Consider the following 24,399-nt stretch of genomic DNA (forward strand, 5'->3'; position numbering starts at 1 on the left):
AGTCAGAGAAAAATACAGCACAGAAACAGGCCCTTTGGCCCATCTAATCCATGCCAAACCATTTACAATGTTGAACTCCCAGGTTGTTGATGTTTTGGGACTTATTGTTCATTTCACTGAATAAGGAAGGTTGGTGGTTAGATACTGTCTTGTTGGGATGTCCTGTGATACTAACTTTACTTGCCATTCAGTCATCAGCTCATGACTGAGTTTTACAAAGATCATGTTACATGCAGGCCTGGACCAGTTCATTTCCTGAGGAGTCATGGACAGAAAGGAACGCTGCAATCATTAGATGGAAGGAACGTTATTGGAGAAGCAATTGAAGATAATCAGGCTAGAATAAGTATCCCCATTAATCACCAGCTTCTCTGTGTAAGCTAATGTTGGCCAACATCAGTCCATTGACTAACACCACAGAAAACAAACAAACAAACTTTACTCACTGGCGGTTACAGGAAAAGTTGATTGGTTGTCTACAGGACAATAGCTTATATATTAAAATGGTCCACTGATAATAAATCTATGGAGTATTTGTTTTTTTTCTTTGTTTACTCAAAATCTTGAACCCATCAGAATCATTTTTTAAGCTCAGGGTCTTGCTTTAAATATTTTGAGTCATCTTCCTAATATCTGTGGCACTTGGATGCATATAGAATCCAACTGATGAGGCGCTGGAAGAGTTTCTTCACACCTGCTCTTGGGCACCTAGACATCAACCTGTACAGAATGTTGGCCTACCTGGGCAATGAACAATGTTACACACACAAGGTGCTAGGAGGAACTCAGCAGGTCAAGCAGTATCATTGGAAAGGAATAAAGAGTTGATGTTGAGGGCGGAGATACTTCACATCAGTATGCCCTTCACTTTTGGGCTGTAGATCTAAGATTTGTAGAGGGCTTTCCTTAAGATGCATGGGGAACAAAACAGCAGATTCTAAACAGGGAATTGATTCAGATCACTGTGGTTGAGGATCAATTGCTTCCCTTCAGGTCTCTGGGATGTGAGGTGGTTGATGAAACCAATACAAGATCCACGTGTGAGAATCTGCCAAAGATGGAGTGTGTAATTTGATAGCTTGGTGCTTCTGTGCTCCTTCCACCATTTTTGCTGGTCTTCTGTGTTAGTCCAGTGAAGATATCCTGGATGCTCTTGGACATTGGGCAGTCATAGGCCAGGGATCCCCAGGAATTGATAAGGATGTAACTTTGCTACCATTCATCAACTATTTCCTCTGTCCTTTTGATAATCTTTTGCAGTGATGAGGCTTGTCTCAGGAGTCTAGTGTTAGGCATGCAAATTGTATAAGCAGATAAACAACAGTCTAACCAACGTTTTGGATACACATTTTAAACACATTCTGTTTCCATTACATTTAACACCCGAACTGTATCATCACCTTCTAGATGGAGGGAGGAAGTAGTAATAATTACAAAGACATGAAGTGCTTAATCAGAACATGATTACTGTGGCATTTTGTTAAATGTGAATTGACAAGATCCAATGCTCATTTCTCTTCCCCATCCCAAACTAAGCTCTGCGGCAATCGCAAATGATTTCCTAATTGGAATCAATAAACACCTCGTTATCCCGCAGGAAAGTGTTGGAAGTGTCCGCACAGACCTTTCACACGAGGATGGAAAGCTGTGAAAAATTAATTTTGGTGATGTTTAACTGGAGTTGCGTGTCATCAATTTACACCTTTTTACTAGTAGGAGTTGCTCTTAGCATTCTCGAATTAACAATACACAGCCACTTGGGTTTGATTAAGTTTTATATTTAATCTGCATTGTTAGGCTGCCTCTTTTTCCACTTTACGAAGCAGGAATATGTTAGCTAACTATGGTTAGGTTTTCTAATAATTTGAGGTTTGTTTTCTTGGTCTTTCTTTTTGCAGAATTAAAAATCATTTTTTGTAATAAACTCAAACGTACACGTCTGAACCCACCGCTTGTTACGGTAGATCAAATCTTATTGTTTATTAGTAACTTGTTTAACTAAATTTAAGTTTTTTAAAAAAATTCCTAATATTTTTCAAAGCTTTCAGCTGATTGATATATTTTGTAAGCGAATCTTTAAATAATAGCAAATTTCTCTCCTTTACTGCTATTAAAGGATTCCTGAAAGTGACAATACCAAAGTACCAAGCGGGTTAAAAAGTTTGCGTCCCGCTGATTTTGAATAGGGTCGTTGAGTATTCCCGGAGCTGTATTAAAGTTGCAGTCCATCAAGCGGATTTTAACCGTGTTATAATTCGGTAGTGAGTGTGGGATCTAATTTTATAATTGAAGTTGCTGTTTGATTTTCTAAGTGAGCCGAAACTAATTTGTAAATAGTTATCTATTCCTTTTTATTAATTATCCTGTCGATGTTTTAAACGTCCCTTTCAAAGCTATCGTTGGGCCTTAAGATATAATGTCAATGCTGTCTCGCAATAAGGCGAGTTTATGCTGCAATTACGGTAAACGGCACACTTTAAAATAAAACATGCTTTAGGACAAGGTCAATACAGGCCTTAGGACGAGTATTGGGACACACTGAACAGAAGGTGTTATTCAGAGGATGAAACCATTCCATGCCCGATCCAGATCACATTGACTTTGGCCGTCCCTGTAACTGCCTAGGTTCATAGCTAGAAGTATTATTGAAGTGCGCGGGGTTCAACAATGATATGCTTTCAGGTGGGAAAGAGGCTTCTTGAATATTTCCTTTCTAATCTTCCGCGTCTGGCAGGGACTCACCGTTCACTATCTGGATGTCACCTCCCGTCGTGTGTTGAGGTGACAGTGATAACGTAATACGGAATAAATCCTCTTTTCAAGTTATCTGAACTCGGGGATAGCCTGCACACGCTTCTAACACCCTGTGTTGTTGTGCTGTGGGTATTTAGTGAAATGTTTATTGTGTGTAATGGGCGCGTTATCGCTCAACTTTTAAAACTACTTTGCGGTGTGTATTTATCTGAAACCAACAGCTGAGCCCTGAGCCCCGCAGTCCAAAGAAAATGTCATCCTTCAAGCATGTGTTTTCACTCCTTGGCCTTGTAAATGGAAAATACCGGTAGTTGAGTACATTTTGTAAAACAATGTGACGGCTGACTCGCACTCAGAAATTCACCGGTTTATTTATTAACAGGCTCTTAACGATTCTGGACGCTCAAATTGAATTTCAAAGGGCACTGGTCGGATTTGTTTTGGGCTGGGCTTGCCCCACACAAAGACGACGCCTCTTTCTAATTCATCAGAAGTGATGAAGGCGGGTGTGTCGTTGGCGGTAATGGACGAATTCCTGCCACTGCTCTGTGAACTTCTGGAGCAAATATTTGACGCCGCGCTCTCTCAACTTGTGTGGCTTTCGCATGGGGAGTTCGCAGCTGGCACCTTGAAGCACCTTCATTTACACCTCCTCCGACCTGCATGTCCACGCGGAGCGGAGCACCTGATCGTCGTGGGTGGTGAAATAACACCCAATTACATTTTACTCAAAATTTTAATGAAATCCCAAATTCTGCCACTTTGCCTCCGAATACCCCTTTCACAAGGTCACGCACAACGTTAGGTCATTACACCGTCTATTTACAAAATGTCCTCTTCAACCTTCATTGTAGTTGTCCAAAACGAATCTGTTCAATTTTAAATGTATAGTTGAGCCCTATTCCCAATGGCCACAATCGTAGAACAATTCAAAATTTTCAGGGGATCTTGCTTGGCGTAGATATGATTTGTACTGACTACATTAGGCCAGTATATATCTTTAATTCCTACGGATCACGGGGCGGGTGTATCCTCATTATCTCGATGTTATATTCTACTGAATGACCTACCAGCTCCGTGGGCCGTTCTCCTGCAGATATGTAGGATTGAACCATTATGTTAGATGCACCTTCGCTCTGCGTTCCCCTCGAAATATTTCTTGAATCATTTTCCCTTTTTTGCATTAATGTTGCAGCATTACCGCAGGTCATGTGGTTCATAACATTCGACAGATGTTTAAAATATTACTGGAGTCATAGCGGTCCCAAACATGGCTGTTCCGAAGTAATTATAACTAACACCTATAGACGTGGATTTCCCAGTCCCGCGTTCGGTGAGGATGTTACAAATAAATTAAGGCAACATTTATAATCTCTTTAGCGCAATATTTTATGCAGTTGGTATTTAGAATGACATAGATGGAGACGGTCACTGACAGCGGGGTCTGTTTGTGGCGTGAACGCCTTTGCTTTGGGTGAAAACTTTCTTCGATATTCGCATGAATGTATTGGTTCAGACAGAGGAGTTTAATCCCTCTCTCCAAGATCCTTGGATCAAGATACAGTTAATGGCAAATGGTTGTTTGAGCGGCTGTAGAAAGCGGGAAGGAGAGAGTTGCAGAGAGTAATTAGGTTGACAGCGGCATCAATAAACTAACATAACAATGTAGGATCAAAACTACAACAATTCCGTAAGTGACGACGGAAGTCTATGTGCATCCTACACCAGATATCATCTGCGACTGACTGAAGTAACTATTCGGCCTTGATCTTCTCAGCCTGTCTGCAGGCTCCTCATGGTTGACCACATATTCCCCGAACCATTGTGCAACTGGTTGAAGTTGCAGTAGCTAGGTTCCCAGTCTGAATCATCCAATCTTGGCCCTCAATTCGCTCATCAGATGCCCGCAATTTTAATCATGTATCGTCTTTCTAACTCCTTACATGACCACCTGCGAACTCTTCCAATCCTCCTGATCTCTGGGCTTTCTTTGGAGTTAAAATGTAACAGCAAAGGTGGGACTATTGTGGGTCATGTTCAAACAGTAATGACCAGGAGAGAAAGTTGTGCCAATGGAAACCAATCGTTCCCGGGTACTTAGTTGGATGGAATGTCTGCACATTCTGGTACTGGCAAATTAGGCTTGATAGAAGGGTGGGTTGGTGGTGTTGGGTGTGGTTGAGCTGGGTCTGATATTAAATGCTCGGGTTTTATTATGCCATCTCTCTGCACAGATTCAGTTGGGATACCAGTTAGGTCGTTTGGTGTTCCGAATCTTGAGCGTACAATTAACGGCTGGACCATGGCACAAGAAATGTCACAATACTTGTATTTGAGGCAGATCAAATGCTGGCCCTGTGGAGAATCGCTCTTTTCACGATACTGCCATTAACACCGATAATAGAAGCGGTTCTACATTCTTTGGCAAGCTGCGTTCCTAAATTAAAGGTCCACACTGTTGACATTTAGATGCTAAACCCGATATATGATGCACAAGGGGGAATTTGTATGTGCAAAGTGTAAGTAAGCAGTCGGAATCTTAGCAGAAATAACATGTTCACTAAGTGGGGAAAAAATTTCCATTCAGAATGTAGGGATTGAAAAAAAGTTGCGCCGCGCTGATGAGAATATTTAAAAACAGGCTGTGTGATTATAATCATTTCAGTGAACTTTTGTGAATGATCGTTATTGCTTTTTGTTATAGGTAAATGTGATTGTTACTCAATTATCACCCTTTAACAATCATTCTTCATATTGGTTTGGACGTTTTGTTCCTCACCAACTCCCTGTTGTCGGAGCCCGCGGTATAAGAGGGAAAAAAAGCAGGATGGGAAAAAGATGGGAATTCCGCTCAGTGTTCAGGAAGCGATAGTTTAAATACATCAACATAACTGACGACGTTTCTTTTTATGTGTAATATTCTAAGGCAGAAGACAATGAAAAATACAAATTTGCATAATGTTTGAATTATAACATCACTTCCCGCATTAAACGTTGCATATATCCCCCTAGTTGTTTGAGTTTTTGTTGTTGGTTCGAATGTCCGCTATATTACTTCGTTGATTTCTCCCCGATGATCACCAACTCATTTCAAATCGCGGAACATTTCAATTCACAAAATGTTATTATTTGTAACTTTGCAATCGGCCAATTTCGGAAGCCAGCAAAGATATTTTTCCATGAATGTCTGGAATATCGGATTGATGCAGAATCCAAATGAGTTCTGACTCTCGAGTCCAACGTCAATTTGTTCCAGCTCTAATTGTAATTATTAGTCGATGTAGACTTTTCCTGGATTACAAATATTTTATATGAACATTTTCAACAGCGCTACTTTTGTAGATAAGATGAAATAGGCTAACATTCAGAGAATCGCAGGAGCAAATTCCAAAACGAAAGTTATTCTAAGTTTTATGAAAACGACCCACAGTATTGGCACCTAATTTAAAATCCTACTATACAATAAGGGACAAGCAAACATACTTGGCCATCTTTTTGCCAATCTACTTTTTGAATACACCCAATGGTGGGCTCTGAAATTCGGATCTTAAATACATGTAAAACTATAAAATTCGGAATAGTTATTTGTATTTCAATGCTAAGCCGCATGCCTTCGCATGAAACGATTTGTCCCTCTTTGCCAACAGGTATGCCTAAGAAAAGGGAGGATAAATGCAGACAGTCGATCCAGTAACACAATCAAACAAAATGTACTTTGCAACTTCCTTGCCTTGATTTCACAGACAATTTAGTGTTCAGTCAGTCTTGCTCTGGTTTAGACAAATGCAAAACACTGCCCGAGGGCTTGTAAAAGTGTATTTCGCTGCTCAATTGATTCAATCTCACAGCGATAGTTCTCAGTTTTAAAATACACACTTGGTTCTCGGCTCCGAGCGGCCCCACGTCTGTTTTTCATTGTTTTAACACTTTCCCAGTGAGTTTGAAGAGGGTCCCACGCTGTGTCTGCTAATCATCTTTCTATGAGTCGATTTGAATATTCCAGTGATTAAGGCTTTGTTGACTTTGATGCATGTTCACGGCTTTGTTAAGACTATATAAAAACAGGGAGTCCGCGTACAAGGTAGTAGTACTGGAAGGTTGGATTTCGTGTAGCCACAACAAACTTTCGCAGCTTTCCAGAGCTTCTCAAGGCCTCTCAACGGTCTGTTGTTAGTTGGAAAGGACCGTTTCCCTCTCAGAAATCGAATTATCACTTACTGGATACAGTAGACACAATGAGAATTCTTTATCTGGTATCCGTGTTACATTTAGTGTTTTTGAAGTTGATATCTGAAGCAGTTAGCTTCCGACCGAAGATTCGGCCCTTGCCCATTCAAGCAGAAGATGACCGCGTCCATTCTAAAGGAGTTGCAGGTAATTCCCTCTTGAAACCTTTTCTTCCCTGATCATCTTTCATACAGTTCTGGGGCAACAGAGTATAAATCACGGCATTTTCTTGCTGTAACAGTTTTCCCCTCGGTCCTTTGGGAATAAATCTTGCTTGGCATCAGTGTGGATCTTAGATATTGTCCCTCTTGCTAACCTTTTAGTTCACACTGATGTCAGTTGCATGTGTGTTTAATCGAGGACGCTGTTCATTTCTGGATGTGAACATCGGGACTTTAGATGTTCTGTTGTCACCCTGTAGGTTGCTCTTTCGGTGGGAAACTATACGCGCTCCGGGATACCTGGCACCCGGACCTAGGGCAGCCCTTCGGAGTGATGCACTGCGTCATTTGCCACTGTGAGCCGGTATGTATCTCGCCACATCTCGATTTTTAAAAAAAAGCCGCATTTTGCATTTTCTATTGTTTTATTTGGAAGGAAATACCCCTTAATTTCACGTGAATAGATCCTTTATTTCGTTACTTCACTCTCCAGCGGGCTTTCCTCAGTACGTTATGCATAATCTCTCCGTTACTGAGCCCGCTCTGTCAAACATTATTACACTTAAGTTCACAGAATCGTGGCACTGAAAGAGGCCAGTCGGGCCATCGAGTCCATCTGCTGATCAATGTACTCTACGCAACCCCCCCCCCCCATCCTGTAAGTTATTTACTTTTAGCACCAATCCTATCCGCTTTGGGAAGCGCCGGTGGTCCTTACTCCACCCACCAAGTAATCTCTCAACTTTCTTTATCCCACTCCGAACAATTCCAGCTGCTCCATCTAACAGATGAAATGCCTTGTCCCCAGAAGCACTCTAGTAAACCTCTCCTGCACCCTTTCCAAGACCATCACTTCTGTTAGAGTCTGCTCTCTGAATGTGCATTCTCTGAATTCAGTCTTCAATGCCGCTCAGAAGAGAAGAGGAGATTTCCTTCAGAATTATTTTAGATCATGTCTGTCAGTTACAAGTACGTATTGCAATCACGGTCTAAAAACTTGGAGAGCAAACCAAGAATTTGGATGAGTTTTCTGTGAATGATCCGAGAGTTATTGTAGGTCGTTTCTGTTCAAAGGCTTTTACACAAAGGACGGCAGTTTAAAGGTTGTAGGTTAAACTCAGCGGTCAGTGTTGAAATTATTTCATCACTGTCCTCGGCGAAGTGATGAATTAACTAATCCTTGTTTTCCTTTCAACATAAGTTTAACATAAACCGATTTTACTCAACAACCGTTCGTGCTAGTTTGCAAAATGCACGCAATTACGTAATGTATTATTCCCCTATTAGCTAAAGATTATGAGATACTTAAAGAGCAATACACATTTCTGTTTTAAGCAAGGCATTCATCTCTCCACTTTCCATTACTCACCTCGCTAATTAGGTGTTTTATTTTACAGAGATGAATGTGTATTTGATAAACATTCGCGTCACTGAATAGCTGCCAATTAGACTGATAGTTACGTCTTGGGCAAATGTGGTCACCTTGAAGAATTTAACAGCAAGAGAATAACTCGTGAAGATTAAACGATATTTATAACGTACATTTCACTCTTAGTGGAATATTTTATCAAGATAACTATTGTTTCTTAATTTGTAATACATTTTCAGAGCTAAAATATTCTTCAATATTTCGTCTTTTTTTAAAGCAACGAAATCGACGAGGTAAAGTTAATGGCAAAGTAAGCTGCAGAAATATCAAACATGACTGTCGCGAGCCTCCCTGTCACGACGCGGTCTTACTGCCCGGACACTGCTGTAAAACCTGCGCCAAAGGTATGGACATTTCGCTGTCGTCGTCCGTTTCCAACCAAACGAAACTTTTAAGAGAAGCCATTGCCCCAGTTTTCCGGAAATGACTAACCCGCCGTATTTTCTAACCTGCAGAAGGTGCCAGCAGCTCAGAGAAGGAAGCTGACCTCACCTTGGACGGATTTGAGTACTTCCCTCTGGAGAAAGAGGATGACCTGCAAAAAAGTCACAACGACCGATCATACATCACCTCCGAGGATATTTCAATGGACGACAGCAGGACAGGTACAAATTATACATGCCCTCAACCACCAGGATCTTGAATAAACACACGCAAAATGCTGGAGGAACTCAGCAGGCCAGGCAGCATCTATGGAAAAGAGTAAATAGTCGACGTTTCGGGTTGAAACCCTTAATCAGTCTCGGCCCGAAACGTCGACTGTTACTTTTTTCCACAGATGCTGCCTGGCCCGCTGAGTTCCTCCAGCATTGTGCGTGTGCTGCTTGGATTTCCAGCATCTGCAGATCTTCCCTCGTTTGTATCTTCGATCAAATTCACTTGCCCATCATTGAACTGTTCCCACAACCTACATCTGATTTTCAAGGACCCTTCGACTCATGTTCTTGATATTTATTGCTTATTTATTTATTATTATTTCTTCTTACTTTCTGTATTTGCAGTTTTTTTCTTCTACACTGGTTGAACACCCAAGTTGGGTAGTCTTTCATTGATTTTTTTTATGGTTTATAGATGTATTGATTATGCCCACAAGACAATGTATATGGAGACATATATCAATTTTGATAATTTACTTTGAACATTGAACTTTGAACTTCACGTGGTCAATAAGGCAGTATTCATCTTTGGTGCTTGTGCTGGGAATTCACCGGGCTCTGCACTTCCCTTTCAGATTTTGTGGCCTTGCTCACGTCAACGGCCGGCCAACTGCCAGCATCCCCAGGAGTGGCTAAAGCTCGTCTCACTCTGGTCAGATCCAACCTGGTATTCGCCATTCACTATGAAAGGTATTTCAAATGGGCACGTCGGGGAGGAGAGCCGTGGAAGGAGGGGATATGTGAGGGAGGAAGGTCGCAACTATCCATCAGCAGGCTTGCTTGCTTAGCCAAAGTTAATGATGGTCTTTGCATGCATCCTAGTACTGTGAACAAAACTTAGCAGAATTTTAACAGTAATAAATTAATCCTAAAGAATTTTAAATAATAAAAAAATTACATTTAAACTGAATGCCCAAGTGAGTGGGTGCTGCCTCCCGTCTCACGGCATAGGCACTGAATTTTGTCGACTTCCCTGTGGCAAATCCCATACTGGTCGGGCACCTCATGGATACTAGGCATAGAGAAGGAAGCTAGAGGAAGGCCTGGGGAAGTTTTTAAGCCACCCGGGGAAGTCAACGTGGGTTGAAAGGACTAAGACAACTGCTGCCACCACCAACAGCCTCCCCTCTGACAGATTCTGCTCTGTTCCCTCCGACCAGCTCAGACCCAAACCAGATCGTCTTTGATTTTGATCACCATCATCCCCTGCACATCAGCAAACACATGCTGTAACTTCCAGGACAGGAAGAACAAAGGGCCCCCTCCCTCTTTGGGTGAAATCCTGCTCTCCATTTCCTTAAGTCTATGTAATGGCGGCAACTGGGAGAATGGGAAGGTCTAATTCAATTTGCCTAGGCCGCTTCTGCTTTTATGCATCTCTTTTAAATCTTCTCTGCACCAAAGAAAGTGACCACAGCCTAAATAATCAGTCTTTATAACTAGAATCATTTAGCCCAGCCAACCTGGTCATAATTCTCTGCAGAACCAGTGTTCCTTCCTTGGTTTCAGACATTTTCCATAGTTCAGGTATATCCCCCTTGCTCTTCTGTAGCATCTCCCGTAAAAAGGGCAAAGCGTAATTTATCCTGGCCCATGATCTCCCTCTGCACCTGTCCCTGTGTGTTTCCTTGCTTTCCCAAATACACTTCCTTCCTTCTCCATGGATTGAATTGCCAAAGACCAGGCTCACACATTAACGCCTTCCCACAATCCCCAGTATTCCACCTTGTTAACAACCACAGGCATAATGTGGCAATCAGTGATTGCTCCTAGGGTGGCATGGTAGGGTAGTGGTCAGCACAACTTTTTACCATACAGGCGACCTGGGTTCAATTCCCGCTGCTGCCTGTAAGGAGTTTGTACATTCTCCTCATGACATCATGGGTTTCCTCCGGGTGCTGTGGTCTCCTCCCACAGTCTAAAGGTATACCGGTTGGTAGGTTAATTGGTCATTGTAAATTGTCCCATAATTAGGCTCGGATAAAATCAGGCAAAGACTGGGCGACGTGGCCCGTAGGCCCAGAAGAGTCTACTCTGCACTGTATCTCAATAAATCAATAGATAGATTTACCATTATACAACTTAAACCACTGAGTCTTGAAGAACCCCACTGCAAAAAGCCACAAGAACACGTTTAGATCAACACTCTCTGCTTCCTTCTACCAAACCATTGGGGTTAGCCTGTCATCTCCCTTGGATCCCAGTACTAAATCCTTACACTAGCAGCTAAGCCTAATGGGTCAAATGTGGTTGTCACTTAAGAGATCTGAGAATGTGGGACATGATAAGGAAACGGATATCTCAGTCTCAATAATGTTTAAAGTGGACAGGGAATTAGAATAGTTGACAGTAATATACATAATCAAAATAGTAAAATTAAGAGTTTTTAATTTTGGCATTGAAGTGTGAGGTAATGTAACTCAAATTTTTAAAAAAGGGAGAACCTATCTAGGATTGATTTGGTAAATTCCTTTGGCCAAGTATTTCCACGTTAAAGAGAGTTGGCACTGACTTATCGAGGTCAGGTGCCGTTTGACTTATCGTTTTGCCTGTATCGAGTAAGTCAGCAGTAGAAGTGATTTAATAAGGTTTAGCTAATGAAAATGTGAGACCAGGCATTGTAAGATAACCTTGTGATGGAAAAATAATTATTTGAGAATTGGGATAAGGAAATAAGGATAAGGAGAATTGGGAATAATGAGTTGTACACTGATAAAGGATGAGAGGTCGCTTTGTGGTCTGCATTGAGCCTACAATACCACTGAATGCATTAATAATTCGAAAGAAGGAATAGAGCTCTTATTCAAGTTTTAATGTACAAGAAGGTTAGTAGTGACAAGTTGTAGAATTGAGAGAAGTAATTTGCAATGTACAAAGGGACATAAACTGAGTCGTCATCATCATCATCACCACCACTATATGCTGTGTCCTATGACAGGGATGATCATGTTCTCATGACTGTGATTGTTCTTGGCAAATTTTACTACCATTGTTTGGGAATTTGCCATTCCCTTCTTCTGGGTAGTGTCTTTGCAAGACAGATGACCCCAGCCATTATCAATACTAATAGAAACACAGAAAACCTACAGCACAATACAGGTCCTTCGGCCCACACTGCTGTGCCGAACATGTACTTCAGAAATTACCTAGGGTTACCCGTGGCCCTCTATTTTTCTAAGCCCCATGTACCTATCCAGGAGCCTCTTAAAAGACCCTATCGTATCTGCCTCCACTACCACCACCGGCAGCCCATTCCACGCATTCACCACTCTCTGCATAAAGAAAACTTACCCCTGATATCACCTATTTCCAGGCAACTTAAAACTGTACCCTCTCATGCTAACCATTTCAGCCCTAGGAAAAAGCCTCTGACTATCCACATGATCAATGCCTCTCATTATCTTATACACCTCTATCAGGTCACTTCTCATCCTCCGTCATTCCAAGGAGAAAAAGCCAAGTTCACTCAGCCTGTTCTCATAAGACATGCTCCCCAACCCAGGCAACATCCTTGTAGATCTCCTCTGCACCCTTTCTATAGTTTCCACATCCTTCCTTTAGTGAGGTGACTAGAAATGAGCACAGTACTCCAAGTGGGGTCTGACCAGGGTCCTATACAGCTGTAATATTACCTCTCAGCTCTTGAACTCAATCATACGGTTGATGAAAGCCAATACTCTCCGTGCCTTCTTAACCACAGAGTCAACCAGCTGCTTTAAGTGTCCTATGGACTCAGACCCCAAGATCCCTCTGATCCTCCACACTGCCAAGAGTCATAACATTACTGCTATATTCTGCCACCATATTTGACCTACCAAAATGAACCACTTCACACTCATCTGGGTTGAACTCCACCTGCCACTTCTCAGCCCAGTTTTGCATCCTATCGATGTCCCAGTATAATCTCTGACAGCCCTCCACACTATCCAGAACACCCCCAACAGTTGTATCATCAGCAAATTTACTAACCCATCCCACCACTTCCTCATTCAGGTCATTTATAAAAATCATGAAGGGAAGGTGTCCCAGAACAGATCTCTGAGGCACACCACTGGTCACTGACCTCCATGCAGAATATGACCCATCTACAACCACTCTTCTGTGGGCAAGCCAATTCTGGATCCACAAAGCAATTTCCCCTCGGATCCCATGCCTCCTTACTTTCTCAATAAGCCTTGCTTGGGGTAACTTATTAAATGCCTTGCTGAAATCCATATACACTGCATCTACTGCTCTACCTTCATCAATGTGTTTAGGTATATCCTCAAAAAATTCAGTCAGGCTCGTAAGGCAGGACCTACCTTTGACAAAGCCATGCTGACTATTCCTAATCATATTATGCTTCTTCAAATGTTCATAAATCCTGCCTCTCAGGATCTTTTCCATCAACTTACCAACCACTGAAGGAAGACTCACTGGTCTATAATTTCCTGGGCTATTGCTACTCCCTTTCTTGAATAAGTGAACAACATCTGCAACCCTCCAATCCTCCAGAACCTCTCCCATCCTCATTGATGATGCAAAGATCATTACCAGAGGCTCAGCAATCTCCTCCTTCACCTCCCACAATAGCTTGGGGATATCTCATCCAGTCCATAAGACCATAAGACAAAGGAGCAGAAGTCGGCCATTCAGCCCATCGAGTCTGCTCCGCCATTTCATCATGAGCTGATCCAATTTCCCCTTTAGTCCCATTCCCCCGCCCTCTCACCATAACCTTTGATGCCCTGGTGATCTATCCAACTTGAAGCTTTCCGAAAGCTCCTGCACATTTTCTTTCTTAACGTCTATATGTTCAAGCTTTTCAGTCCACTGTAAGTCATCCTTACAACTTTCAAAGTCCTTTTCCATAGTGAATACTGAAGTATTCATTAAGTACCTTTGCCATCCCCTCCAGTTCCATACACACTTTCCCACTGTCCCACTTGATTGGTCCTATTCTCTCACGTCTCATTCTCTTGTTCTTCACATACTTGTAGAATGCCTTGGGGTTTTCCTTAATCCTGCTCACCAAGGCCGCCTCATGGCCCCTTCTGGCTCTCCTAATTTAATTCTTAAGCTCCTTCCTGCTAGCCTTATAATTTTCTAGATCTCTGTCATGACCTAGTTTTTTTTGAACCTTTCATAAGCTTTTCTTTTCTTCTTGCCTAGATTTACAACAGCCTTTGTACACCATAGTACCTGTATCCTACCATCCTTTCTCTGTCTCATTGGAACGTACCTATGCAGAACACCATGCAAATATACCCTGAACATATGCCACATTTCTGCCATACGTTTCCTTGAGAACATCTGTCCCCAGTTTATGCTTCCAAGTTCCTGCCTGATAGCTTCATATTTCCCCTTACTCCAATTAAACGCTATCCTAACTTGTCTGTTCCTATCCCTCTCCAATCTGTGGTAAAGGAGATAGAATTGTGATCACTATCTCCAAAGTGCTCTCCCACTGAGAGATCTGATACCTGACCAGTTCATTGCCCAATACCAGATCAAGTACAGCCTCTCCTCTTGTAGGCTTATCTATATATTGTGTCAGGAAAAGTTCCTGAGCACTCCTAACAAACCCTACCCCATCTAAACCCCTTGCTGTAGGGAGATGCCAATCAATATTGGGGAGATTAAAATCTTGGTGCGTGGCCAAGTGGTTAACACATTGGTCTAGTGATCTGAAGGTCGCTAGTTCGAGCCTCAGCTAAGGCAGTGTGTTGTGTCCTTGAGCAAGGCACTTAACTACACATTGCTCTGCGATGACACCGGTGCCAAGCTGTATCGGCCCTTGCCCTTCCCTTGGACAACATCGGTGGCGTGGAGAGAGGAGACTTGCAGCATGCGCAACTGCCAGTCTCCCATACAACCCTGCCCAGGCCTGCCCCCTGGAAACTTTCTAACGCGCAAATCCAATGTCTCTCAAGACTAACGAATGCCTATTATTAAAATCTCCCACCACAACAACCCATGTCAGAGATTGTCTGCCTGGTGTCAATGATTGCATAACCAAGACTTGTAATATACATCAGCTGATCATTTGAGCATCCACCACCTCCTCCTATGGCTTCATGTGACCCTGATCAGGAGGCATACAGTTCTACAATTTGCCCAAGTGTGGCCTGCAAGCTAGCGGAGGGAAAGAGCCCCTTACACCTCCTCTGGTAAAAACCTATCTCCAGCCCACCACCCAATGAACTGAGTAAGAGAGCAAAACTACAACAGGTGGAGTTCAAAGGAGGGGAGTGTGAAACTCCCACCTTGGGTCTCTGAAAGGAAAACCTGTCCTGAAGAAGGGTCTTGGCCCAAGTTTTTGATGGTTTATTCATTTCCATAGATGGCGTCTGACCTGCTGAGTTCCTCCAGCATTTTGTATGTGTAGCTTTGGATTTCCAGCATCTGCAGAATTTCTCGTGTTTAAAATATTTTCTTACTGTGCAGAAACCCAAAACTGAAATGAGCACAAAAATTCATGTGTCCATGTGGACAGATCACTGAATGCTGGTGTAAAAAAACAGAACTAAGAAGTCTGATGGATTGCTAGCCTAAAAGCATTAAAATGCACACAGAGGAAGTGATGCTTCTGTTAAATACAGCAATGACCAGTTCTCACTTGGAAAACTGTATTGGACACTGAGAATCAGAAAAAAATATATTGGTCCTAGAGGAGGTACAGGATATATTCATCCATGCGATACTGTAGCCTGGGAGATAAATTCTGAGAATATGCACCATAAACCTAGCTTGTGTTTCTTTTCGATCAAAAAGTGTCTATAATAATAAGAAATATAATCTTAAGGGAAACCATTTCCTGAAATGGAGGTGCATAGAACTAGACCATTTGGTGAAAACTGATAAATATTTTTGCACTTTCATGGTTGGAGATAAGGAACAAATTTGCTATGGATGGTGAATCAATACATTTAAACACTGAATTTGATAGGTCTCTCAAAGAATATGGAATAGAATGGTCTTGTAGAATTGAGGTGGGTACAATTTGGCATAATTTAAGTAAGTGAAAGAATTAGCTTGACAGGATATCGGAGATCTCCATGCTCCCTACCTCAAATCAATTGTCATTGAAATACTTGATCAATGGTATCGTCCATTTGTATTCAATTTCTCCTATGTCTCTCTTGCCAGACTTTCATATTCCTCAAGTGTCAGGTTATTCCAATGCTCATCTTCTCTTGCAGCTAGCACTATTTTACCATTATAGTCGTCCTCCCTGACATACTGCCTTCTTCGGCCTGTCTTTAAAATTCTTCACTCTAAGCCATCCAGTGATTCTATACCCACAATTGGAGTAGCTGACAGAGGTGTAAACTGGGCAAAATGTCTAGAGCATAAACCAGATACTCTGAATGTTCAGTGCTCAGCAAGGGCCCTACCTTTGTACCCTTTCACCCACACCTCTGTGAGTTCTGTGCCTGCTATGATGCTGGGCTCCTCTTCTGTTGTGCCTGTCTCCAAGCCTACTTCTTTGTCAAGAATTACCCATCCCGTTCCTTGCACCCCTTCTCCCATCTCCAACCTTCCTCCTCTTCTTAGGCACACTCTGGTTCTCTGACTTCCCTGGATCATCTCCATTTGCCGATGAGGTGTCAACCAGGTCAACTTCAGCATTTTCTCTCCTCCTCGAACCTTACCTCCTTGGAACACACTCCGTACCAAACCCTAACCTTACCATCAAACCCGCAGATGATGAAGTGCTTTTGCTGTGTGGTGGACTGACCTCAAACTTGCTGAGGCCAGGCAGCAACTCTCAGACACCTCCTCTTACACCTCCCTTTTAATAGAACCCTGCTCTGGACCATCAGAAAACTGTCTCCAACGCCTTCACTGACCGTATCAACTGTGGAGAGCTCCTTCCACTGCTCTCCGCAGTTATAGTTACCTTACCATCAGTGCTCACTTGTACCTCCTACCCAAGATCCACAAAGCAGACTGTCCAGGTAGGTCTATTCTCTTTGCCTGCTCCTGTTCCACTGAACTTGTGTACTTGTATCTCAACTCCATTCTATCCCCCTTGGTTCAGTCTCTTCCCACCTACATCCAACACACTTCTCATGTTCCTGATTCCTCTTAACTTTCAATTCCTCAGCCCTGACTGCTTAATTTTCTCCAAGGATGTCCAGTCCCTCTACACTTCTATCCCCCATCAAGAAGGCCACAAAGCTCTCTGCTTTTTCTCAGTTAAAGAACCAACCAGTTCCACTCCACTGCCACCTTCCTCTATCAAGCAGAACTAGTCTTCCCTGTCAGCAATTTCTCCTTCGGCTCCTCCCACTTTCTCTAGACTTGAGGGGTGGCTATGGGCATTCACATGGGCTCAGCTATGGCTGCCTTTTCATTGCCTACATAGAACAGTCCATTTTCCAAGTCTTTCTTGGTAATACTCCCAACTCTTCCTGTTACAGTGAGGATTACATTGGTGCTGCTTCATGCACCCGTGCTGATCTCGTTGATTACGTGAACTTTGCCTCTAACTTCTACCCGGCCCTTAAATTCACTTTGTCCGTCTCTGAAGCCTCCCTCCCCTTTCTTGATATCTCTGTCTCCATCTCTGAAGACAAATTGTTGTCTGATAACTTTCATAAACCTACTGTGATTCCCACGGCTCTTTTCCCACCCTGTCTCCGTTAAAAATACTATTCCTTTTCTCAATTCCTTCATCTCCACTGCATCTATCTGTACCCAGGATGATGTTTTCCTTTCCAGGACGTCAGAGGTGTCCTCCTCCTTCAAAGAACGGAGTTTCCTTTCCTTCACCATTGTTGCTGCTCTCACCTGTATCTCCTCCATTTCCCAGACATCTGAACTCACACATCTACTCATCGCCTTAACAGTGATAGAGTTCCTTTGTCCTTACCTACCACCCCATAAGCAATTTCTGCCATCTCCAAAGGGATCCTACCACCAAACACTCTTCCACCCCCACCCACCACCAACTCTCTGCTTCCCACAGGGATCATTCCCTCCATGATTCCCTTCACCATTCGTCCCTCCTAACTAATCTCCCTCCAGGCACTTATCCCTACAAGCATCCAAAGTACTTCACCTGCCCATTCACCTCTTCTCTCACCTCTACTCAGGGTCCCAAACAGTCCTTCCAGGTGCGGCAACACTTGGGGTTGTCTATTGTATCCAATACTCCTGATGCAGCCTCCTCTACATTGGTGAGACCCGTCATAAATTGGGGGACCACTTTGTCAAGCACCTCCACTTCCTCTGCCAAAATTGGAACTTCCCAGTGGGTCAACATTTTAATTCCCATTCCCATTCTGACATGTTGGTCCATTGCCTCCTCTTGTGCCACAACAAGGCCTCCCTCAGAGTGGAAAGCAACACTTTATATTCCATCTAGGTAGCCTCCAACCTGATGGCATGAATAAAGATTTCCCCTTCCAGTAAAAAAAGATTTTCCCTTTCCTTCCCCTCTTCTTCTATTCCCCACTCTGGCCTCTTATCTCTTTTCTACCTCCTCCTGTGTCCCTTCTCCTTCCTTTTCTCTTATGATACACTCCCCTCTCCTATCAGATTCTTTCATCTCCAGCCCTTTACCTTTTCCACTCATCTGACATCACCTTCAATCTATCCTTCCTCCCTTCCACCCACCTTTTTATCCTGGTGTCTTCCCCCTTCCTTTCCAGTCCTGAGGAAGGGTCTTGGCCCGAAAAGTCGACTGTTCATCTCCATGGACGCTGCCTGATCTCCTGAGTTCCTCCAGGAGTTTGTGTGTGTTAATCACGATTTCCAGCATCTGCAGAACCTCTTGTGTTTATAGGTTTTATAAAATCTGATGTTTCACATACAGATCCAAATCTGTATTTCATTAATTTCTTAAGATTTGCCTCCTTGAGGCTAAAAAATAAACAAGGGAGATTAAGGGAACCAAGCCAATATAATATTGTTGTTAACTAAGGTTATTATGCTAAATGCCCATTCTGAAATGCATCCCTGTAATCTGAATATCCGCTGTTTTCTTCTGTCTGTAGACTCCGCCGCCCTATTAGGGTAAGCTTTCGGGATCAGGATGGGACAGTTTTATTCGAACATCCAGTTCGCAAGATGACTACACCTCAAAGCAACCTGGTAAACGGCTGACCGTCTTTCACCCACTTCCAGCTGGATTCTTTATTTTCTGGTGCTTTCTCTCTGATGTTTGCGTTTGGCCTTGTTTGCAGATCTGTGGCCTGTGGAGAAATGTACATAAACCTTTTATCAAGCTGCTGAAGTCTGATCAGCTCCACATTGTGCTGATGGCACAGCCACAGTCAGATGCTGCCATCCGAGGCAAAATTGTCAAGCACAGAGCACTCTTTGCTGGTAAGTTGATCACCTTTTTAAAAAAAAAGCCTTCAGTGAGCACTTAAGCAAAGCTTGAAGAGTTTGGGGTGCTTCATGTTTCGATATTTTCCCCCTTCGGCTCCCAAAGTACTAGAGGAAAGCCAGTTTATATACTAATAAATAGACATATCTTGTTTATAAGATAACTTGCATGCTGCAAAAGGAGGGTGTTCAACAACAGCTTCCTCTGTAGAACCAGATGGCTTTGAAACTGAAAAAGGGTAACAAGAACTTAAAGGTCAGTTGTAAGTATTCTTCCTAAAGAGGCACCAAACCAATGTTTTGTATTTTACGAATATGCTTCACTCCCTAGAAACGTTCAGTTCTGTTCTGACTTCGACTGACGCTGATCACTCCGGACTGGGTGGCATTGCCATGCTGACGCTCAGCGATGTTGAAAATAATCTGCATTTTATCATCATGTTTGAGGGGCTGCTGAACAAGAGTGAAAAAGGTAAAACCATTTATTATTTTATTGTTCTTTTTATTGGGTTCAGACATCAGTTTATAAAGAGCTTATGATCCTCTAACACAACTTAACCCTACATTAGAGCAGCCTTAAATGCTACATAGCACATGCATGACTATAAGAGATTTTGTAGAAGGTAATGTTCCATCTGCTATGATTTTCATAACTTTTTTCATTTTGACTGTTATGTTCACGTTGTGGCTTTGGCCATTTGATAAAATGTATTGAAAACATCCTGTTTACCTCCGCATAATCTTGCGGTATGCTGCTCACTTACAATCCCTTTGTTCTCTTGCAGACCACAGCCTGGTCCCAGTCCGCGTGCAATTATCATATGGGAGCCAGCCATTGAGAGAAGTCAGAGCCAACATCACCACCCATGTGAGATGTCGTTTTCCCAAACTTTACACTGCAACAGGTTTTAAACACCAAACACACAAGGCATGGATGAAGGAATTAGAAATACTCTGCCAAGCCTCACAATACTTTGGAAACTTTGCCTTGTACCAGAATTCACATGGGAACATGTGAACACATCACTAGTTCAATTTTTATTACTGTTCTCACAGTTTTAATTATTATCCAAATTCTGTAACCCAAAACTTCACCTGATTTTGAATCTGGTCTAGATTGCAACTGCACTTTAATTACAAATATTATTTTTTAGGATGAAGTTTTATTGGACCACATATTTTTTGTTCATATATGAGATCTAGATGTCATTGGCAAGGCCAATATTTGTTGTCCTTTCGAATCCCCAAGTCGAGTATCTACTGAGACAAGCTCAGAGGTCAATTAAGAGTCAACTGCCCTGTTGTAGGTCCAGTGGGGGCTATTAATGAACCATATGGGTTTTTACAACAGTCCAGTTGTTTCATTCTCACCACTCCTAATACTAGCTTTGAATTTCAGATTTTTAAAATTACTTTAAATTCACACAAATGTATTCATGGGATTTGAACTCACATCTGCAGATCATTAATCCGGAAATGTGGAATCTAATTAATTCTACCGTGCCATCACACTCTGTACTTTATTAACACTCAAAGTTGATTCCATTGAATAATAAAATCCAAAGTACTCTGATGTTATAACTTTATATTATACTGAGAGAAATGCTTCTCCTCTTTGCCCAGGACTCCAATTTTGCTGAAGTGGTGACTGACCTCAGTAACAAGGAGATGTTCCTGCTTTCACATGGCCAATTGGAAATTTCTCTGGAAACTGAAGGCAGAAAACCAAATCGTATTTCTGGAATTGTCACAGCCAAGAAAACATGTGATAGTAAGTGGAAAACTTAAGTAATTAGGAACATGGAGGGACGGGGGTGAATTACTGCAAGAGTTCTGAAACTGCAGCTCGGCTGAGTAACCATGGAAACCATGGGGTAAATATACTTTACGCTGTTTTGCTTAAAGCTTCTGGCACTTTACAGTAAACAAGAGAACCCCTTTATCATTGTCTGCTGTTTATATGACATGTGCACAAGGTTTTGAAGCTTTGCACTGATGTTAAATGTTGAGGGACAATTTGGAGTCAACATGCACACAGCGATCTCAAAGAATCAACAGGAAAATACCATCAAGGCATCAAAGTCATTTTGTCCAGCAGATGGTGTTATCACAATAACACAATCTACTGGACTGTGTTGTAACTCAATATAACACGATCCTGGGAACCAACTATCATCCCCATTCCTCTCCTGGGTGAAGAGTGGGGATGTTAGTTGGTGCACAAGGTAACACAAGAATAAAACCTGTGATTAATTTAACAAAACTCTGGAAAATTCTGCTTCAATCCCTGGAGGAAGTCAGGGAAACTTTAGGAGATCCTGATAGCCACTGGCATATTATAATGTAATTTGCGATGTCCTCTTCTTTCAGGAACTGCTCAAGTTCCTTTTTAAAGAACCATAATAAATGGACACCCACCATGTCGTGCAGGAATTTGTTCCAAAGGACTGAATAAGCAATAATTCCTGGCATCTATCCCAATTAGATTCAGCAAAGCATGACACGTTTGCCTCACAAGAGAGCATAAATTTGAGAGCCAGATTTTTCTGCCAGAATACCTCCGAAAAAGAAAACTTTACAGTGGTATTGTAATAAAAGCATTTAAAAGAAAGTAAGCAAAGCTATATGCTGTCTTAGAGTTGTAGAGCAGTTTAGCACTGAAATAGGACCTTTGGAACAATGAATCCATACCCTCCACACCACCCACCCATCCAATCCCAATTTCCTTTATATGGTCCATATTTCTCCAAGTCCTGCTCTTATATGTAACTACCCAAGTGCCCAAGGCTCTCCAATACTTAAATGATATTACTTTACCTGCCTCAACCACTTCCTCTGGTAACTTGTTCCATATACTCACCCCCACCCCCTGCACAAGTTGCCCCTCACCAGGTCCCTTTTAAGTCTTTCCTTGCTCACCCTAAATCAATACCATCTTGTTTTGGACTCCCCTACCCGGGGAAAATACTGTTACTATCCATCTAATCTATGTCTCTTATAACTTGAAAATGTCCTATAAGGTTGCTCCTTATTCTCCTACATTTCAGGGAATAAACACCTATCCTTATAACTCAGGCACCTGAGTCTTGGTAAAATGCTGAGAAATCTTTTCAGGTCTTTCCTATAACAGAGTGAACAAAACTATACGCAGAACCCCAAGTGCAGACTTACCACGGACTCCTACAACCACAACATAATGGCTCAATTCCTATATTCAGTGCTCAGACTGATGAAGGTCAGTGGGCTACACACCTCCTCTGCCATCCTGTCCACCTTTGGTGTCAATGAACTATGCACAATGATTTCTACATCCCTCTGTTCCATTAGGCTCCCTATTGCTCTACCATTCAGAGTAGAAGTTCTTTGTTGCTTTGACTTTCCAAAATGTATCACCTCGCACTTATCTGTATTGAAATCCATTTGCCACCCTTCGGCCGCATCCCTAACTGATCAAGATCCCCCTGTAATCTGTGACAACTTTCTTCACTATTAACAGCAACTCTTAATTTCATGTCATCTTCAAACTTATTGATCAAGCCTAACTGACCCCAAGACTAGTCATGGTCCTTCATTCTGAGAAGCAACCTTCAACTATCTTCCTCTGCTTCCTACCATCAAACAAATTTTGAATCCATCTAACTAGCTCTCCCTGCCTTCCATGGGATCCAACCTTCCAGACCAGGTCCTTATTAAATGAAAGGAAATAGAATAGAATAGAACTTTATTATCATTGCTCAGGACACCAAGATTGCAGTGCTACTCCAGTCCATGGAAAACAGATACTTAACAATGCATGAGGTATGGCTCTCCCTTTAAAAAATAGAAATTCCCATATTTACAGTACATGCAACGTGACTTCGTTCGTCTCAAACACTAAAAGGCCACTGGCAAACCAGTGTGTAGCATTATTCAGCTGCACAACAGCCCTCAGAAAGAAGCACTTTTTCAGTCTTTCTGTCTTAGCTAAGATGTTTCCGTATCTCCTACCAGATGACAGGAGTCTGAACAGGCAGTGTCTGGGATGGGATGGGTCTTTAATGACGTTACGAGCCCACCGTTGGCATCGAAAGCTATAGATTGTCTCCAAGTCCGGTAGTTGTGTCCCAGTGATGTGCTGAGCACCCGTTCAGTTACCTCTGATTTTGCTAACAATTTTCACAGTGTTAGGATTTCATACTATTCTTACAGCATTAGCTCTTTCCCAATTTGAATCACACTAAATTTTACTTACTTGTCATGCATTCAAGAGTAAACATTTTTCTAAATATTTATCACTTAATTAATGTGAGATGAACTTATTTTCAGGCAATTAGTTAGTCCTTCCTATAACATCACATACACAATGATGCATCAATAAGACATGCCTTAAACTATGCAAAATGCACAAGGGAAAGTGCCAGTGAGAAAAAATCACTACACTTACTGTATATGATATTCTTCATATAATACATTTTATTGCTCATGAATTACAATATAGATGTCATAACTGTAGTTTTGTGGACGAACAATCTTGTGACTACTAGTTCCAACATAAGAATACGTACACAACACTGGAAGAACTCTGCAGGTCAGGCAGTATCTGTGCGAAAAGAGTAGCCAACATTTTGGGCCGAGACCCTTCATCAGCAATGGGGGGGGGGGGGGGGAGAGAGGGCCGAAGCCCAGTAATAGAGATAGGGGAGGGGGAAGGGCTAGAGGTGCCAGGTGGAGAACCAATCAGAGGAAGGATAAAGGGGGGAGGGGATAAGCATGAAAGAACTGTAGAGATAAAGGAGCAGAAAGTTGAAAGGGGAGAGGGGCAGAGAGGGACCTAGGATGGGGGGAGGGGGAGGGGGAGAGGCAGGGAATTACCAGA

At 42.3% G+C, this 24,399-nt stretch overlaps 1 protein-coding gene across 1 annotated transcript in view; it reads left to right on the top strand.

The window, feature by feature from the left end:
• Positions 1–6,839: 6,839 nt before the first annotated feature.
• chrd (chordin) overlaps positions 6,840–24,399 on the top strand; it is a 39,010-nt gene continuing 21,450 nt past the window's right edge. The window contains exons 1-10 of the mRNA XM_073039020.1: positions 6,840–7,128; positions 7,403–7,506; positions 8,789–8,915; positions 9,027–9,176; positions 9,803–9,917; positions 19,211–19,307; positions 19,400–19,541; positions 19,876–20,016; positions 20,330–20,412; positions 21,168–21,315. Of these exons, the coding sequence (XP_072895121.1) occupies positions 6,990–7,128; positions 7,403–7,506; positions 8,789–8,915; positions 9,027–9,176; positions 9,803–9,917; positions 19,211–19,307; positions 19,400–19,541; positions 19,876–20,016; positions 20,330–20,412; positions 21,168–21,315 (1,246 nt within the window). The 5' untranslated portion in view covers positions 6,840–6,989. The remainder of the gene's footprint in view (positions 7,129–7,402; positions 7,507–8,788; positions 8,916–9,026; positions 9,177–9,802; positions 9,918–19,210; positions 19,308–19,399; positions 19,542–19,875; positions 20,017–20,329; positions 20,413–21,167; positions 21,316–24,399) is intronic.

This window comes from Hemitrygon akajei, chromosome 3, assembly GCF_048418815.1.
Source record: "Hemitrygon akajei chromosome 3, sHemAka1.3, whole genome shotgun sequence".
Taxonomy (NCBI): Eukaryota; Metazoa; Chordata; class Chondrichthyes; order Myliobatiformes; family Dasyatidae; genus Hemitrygon; species Hemitrygon akajei.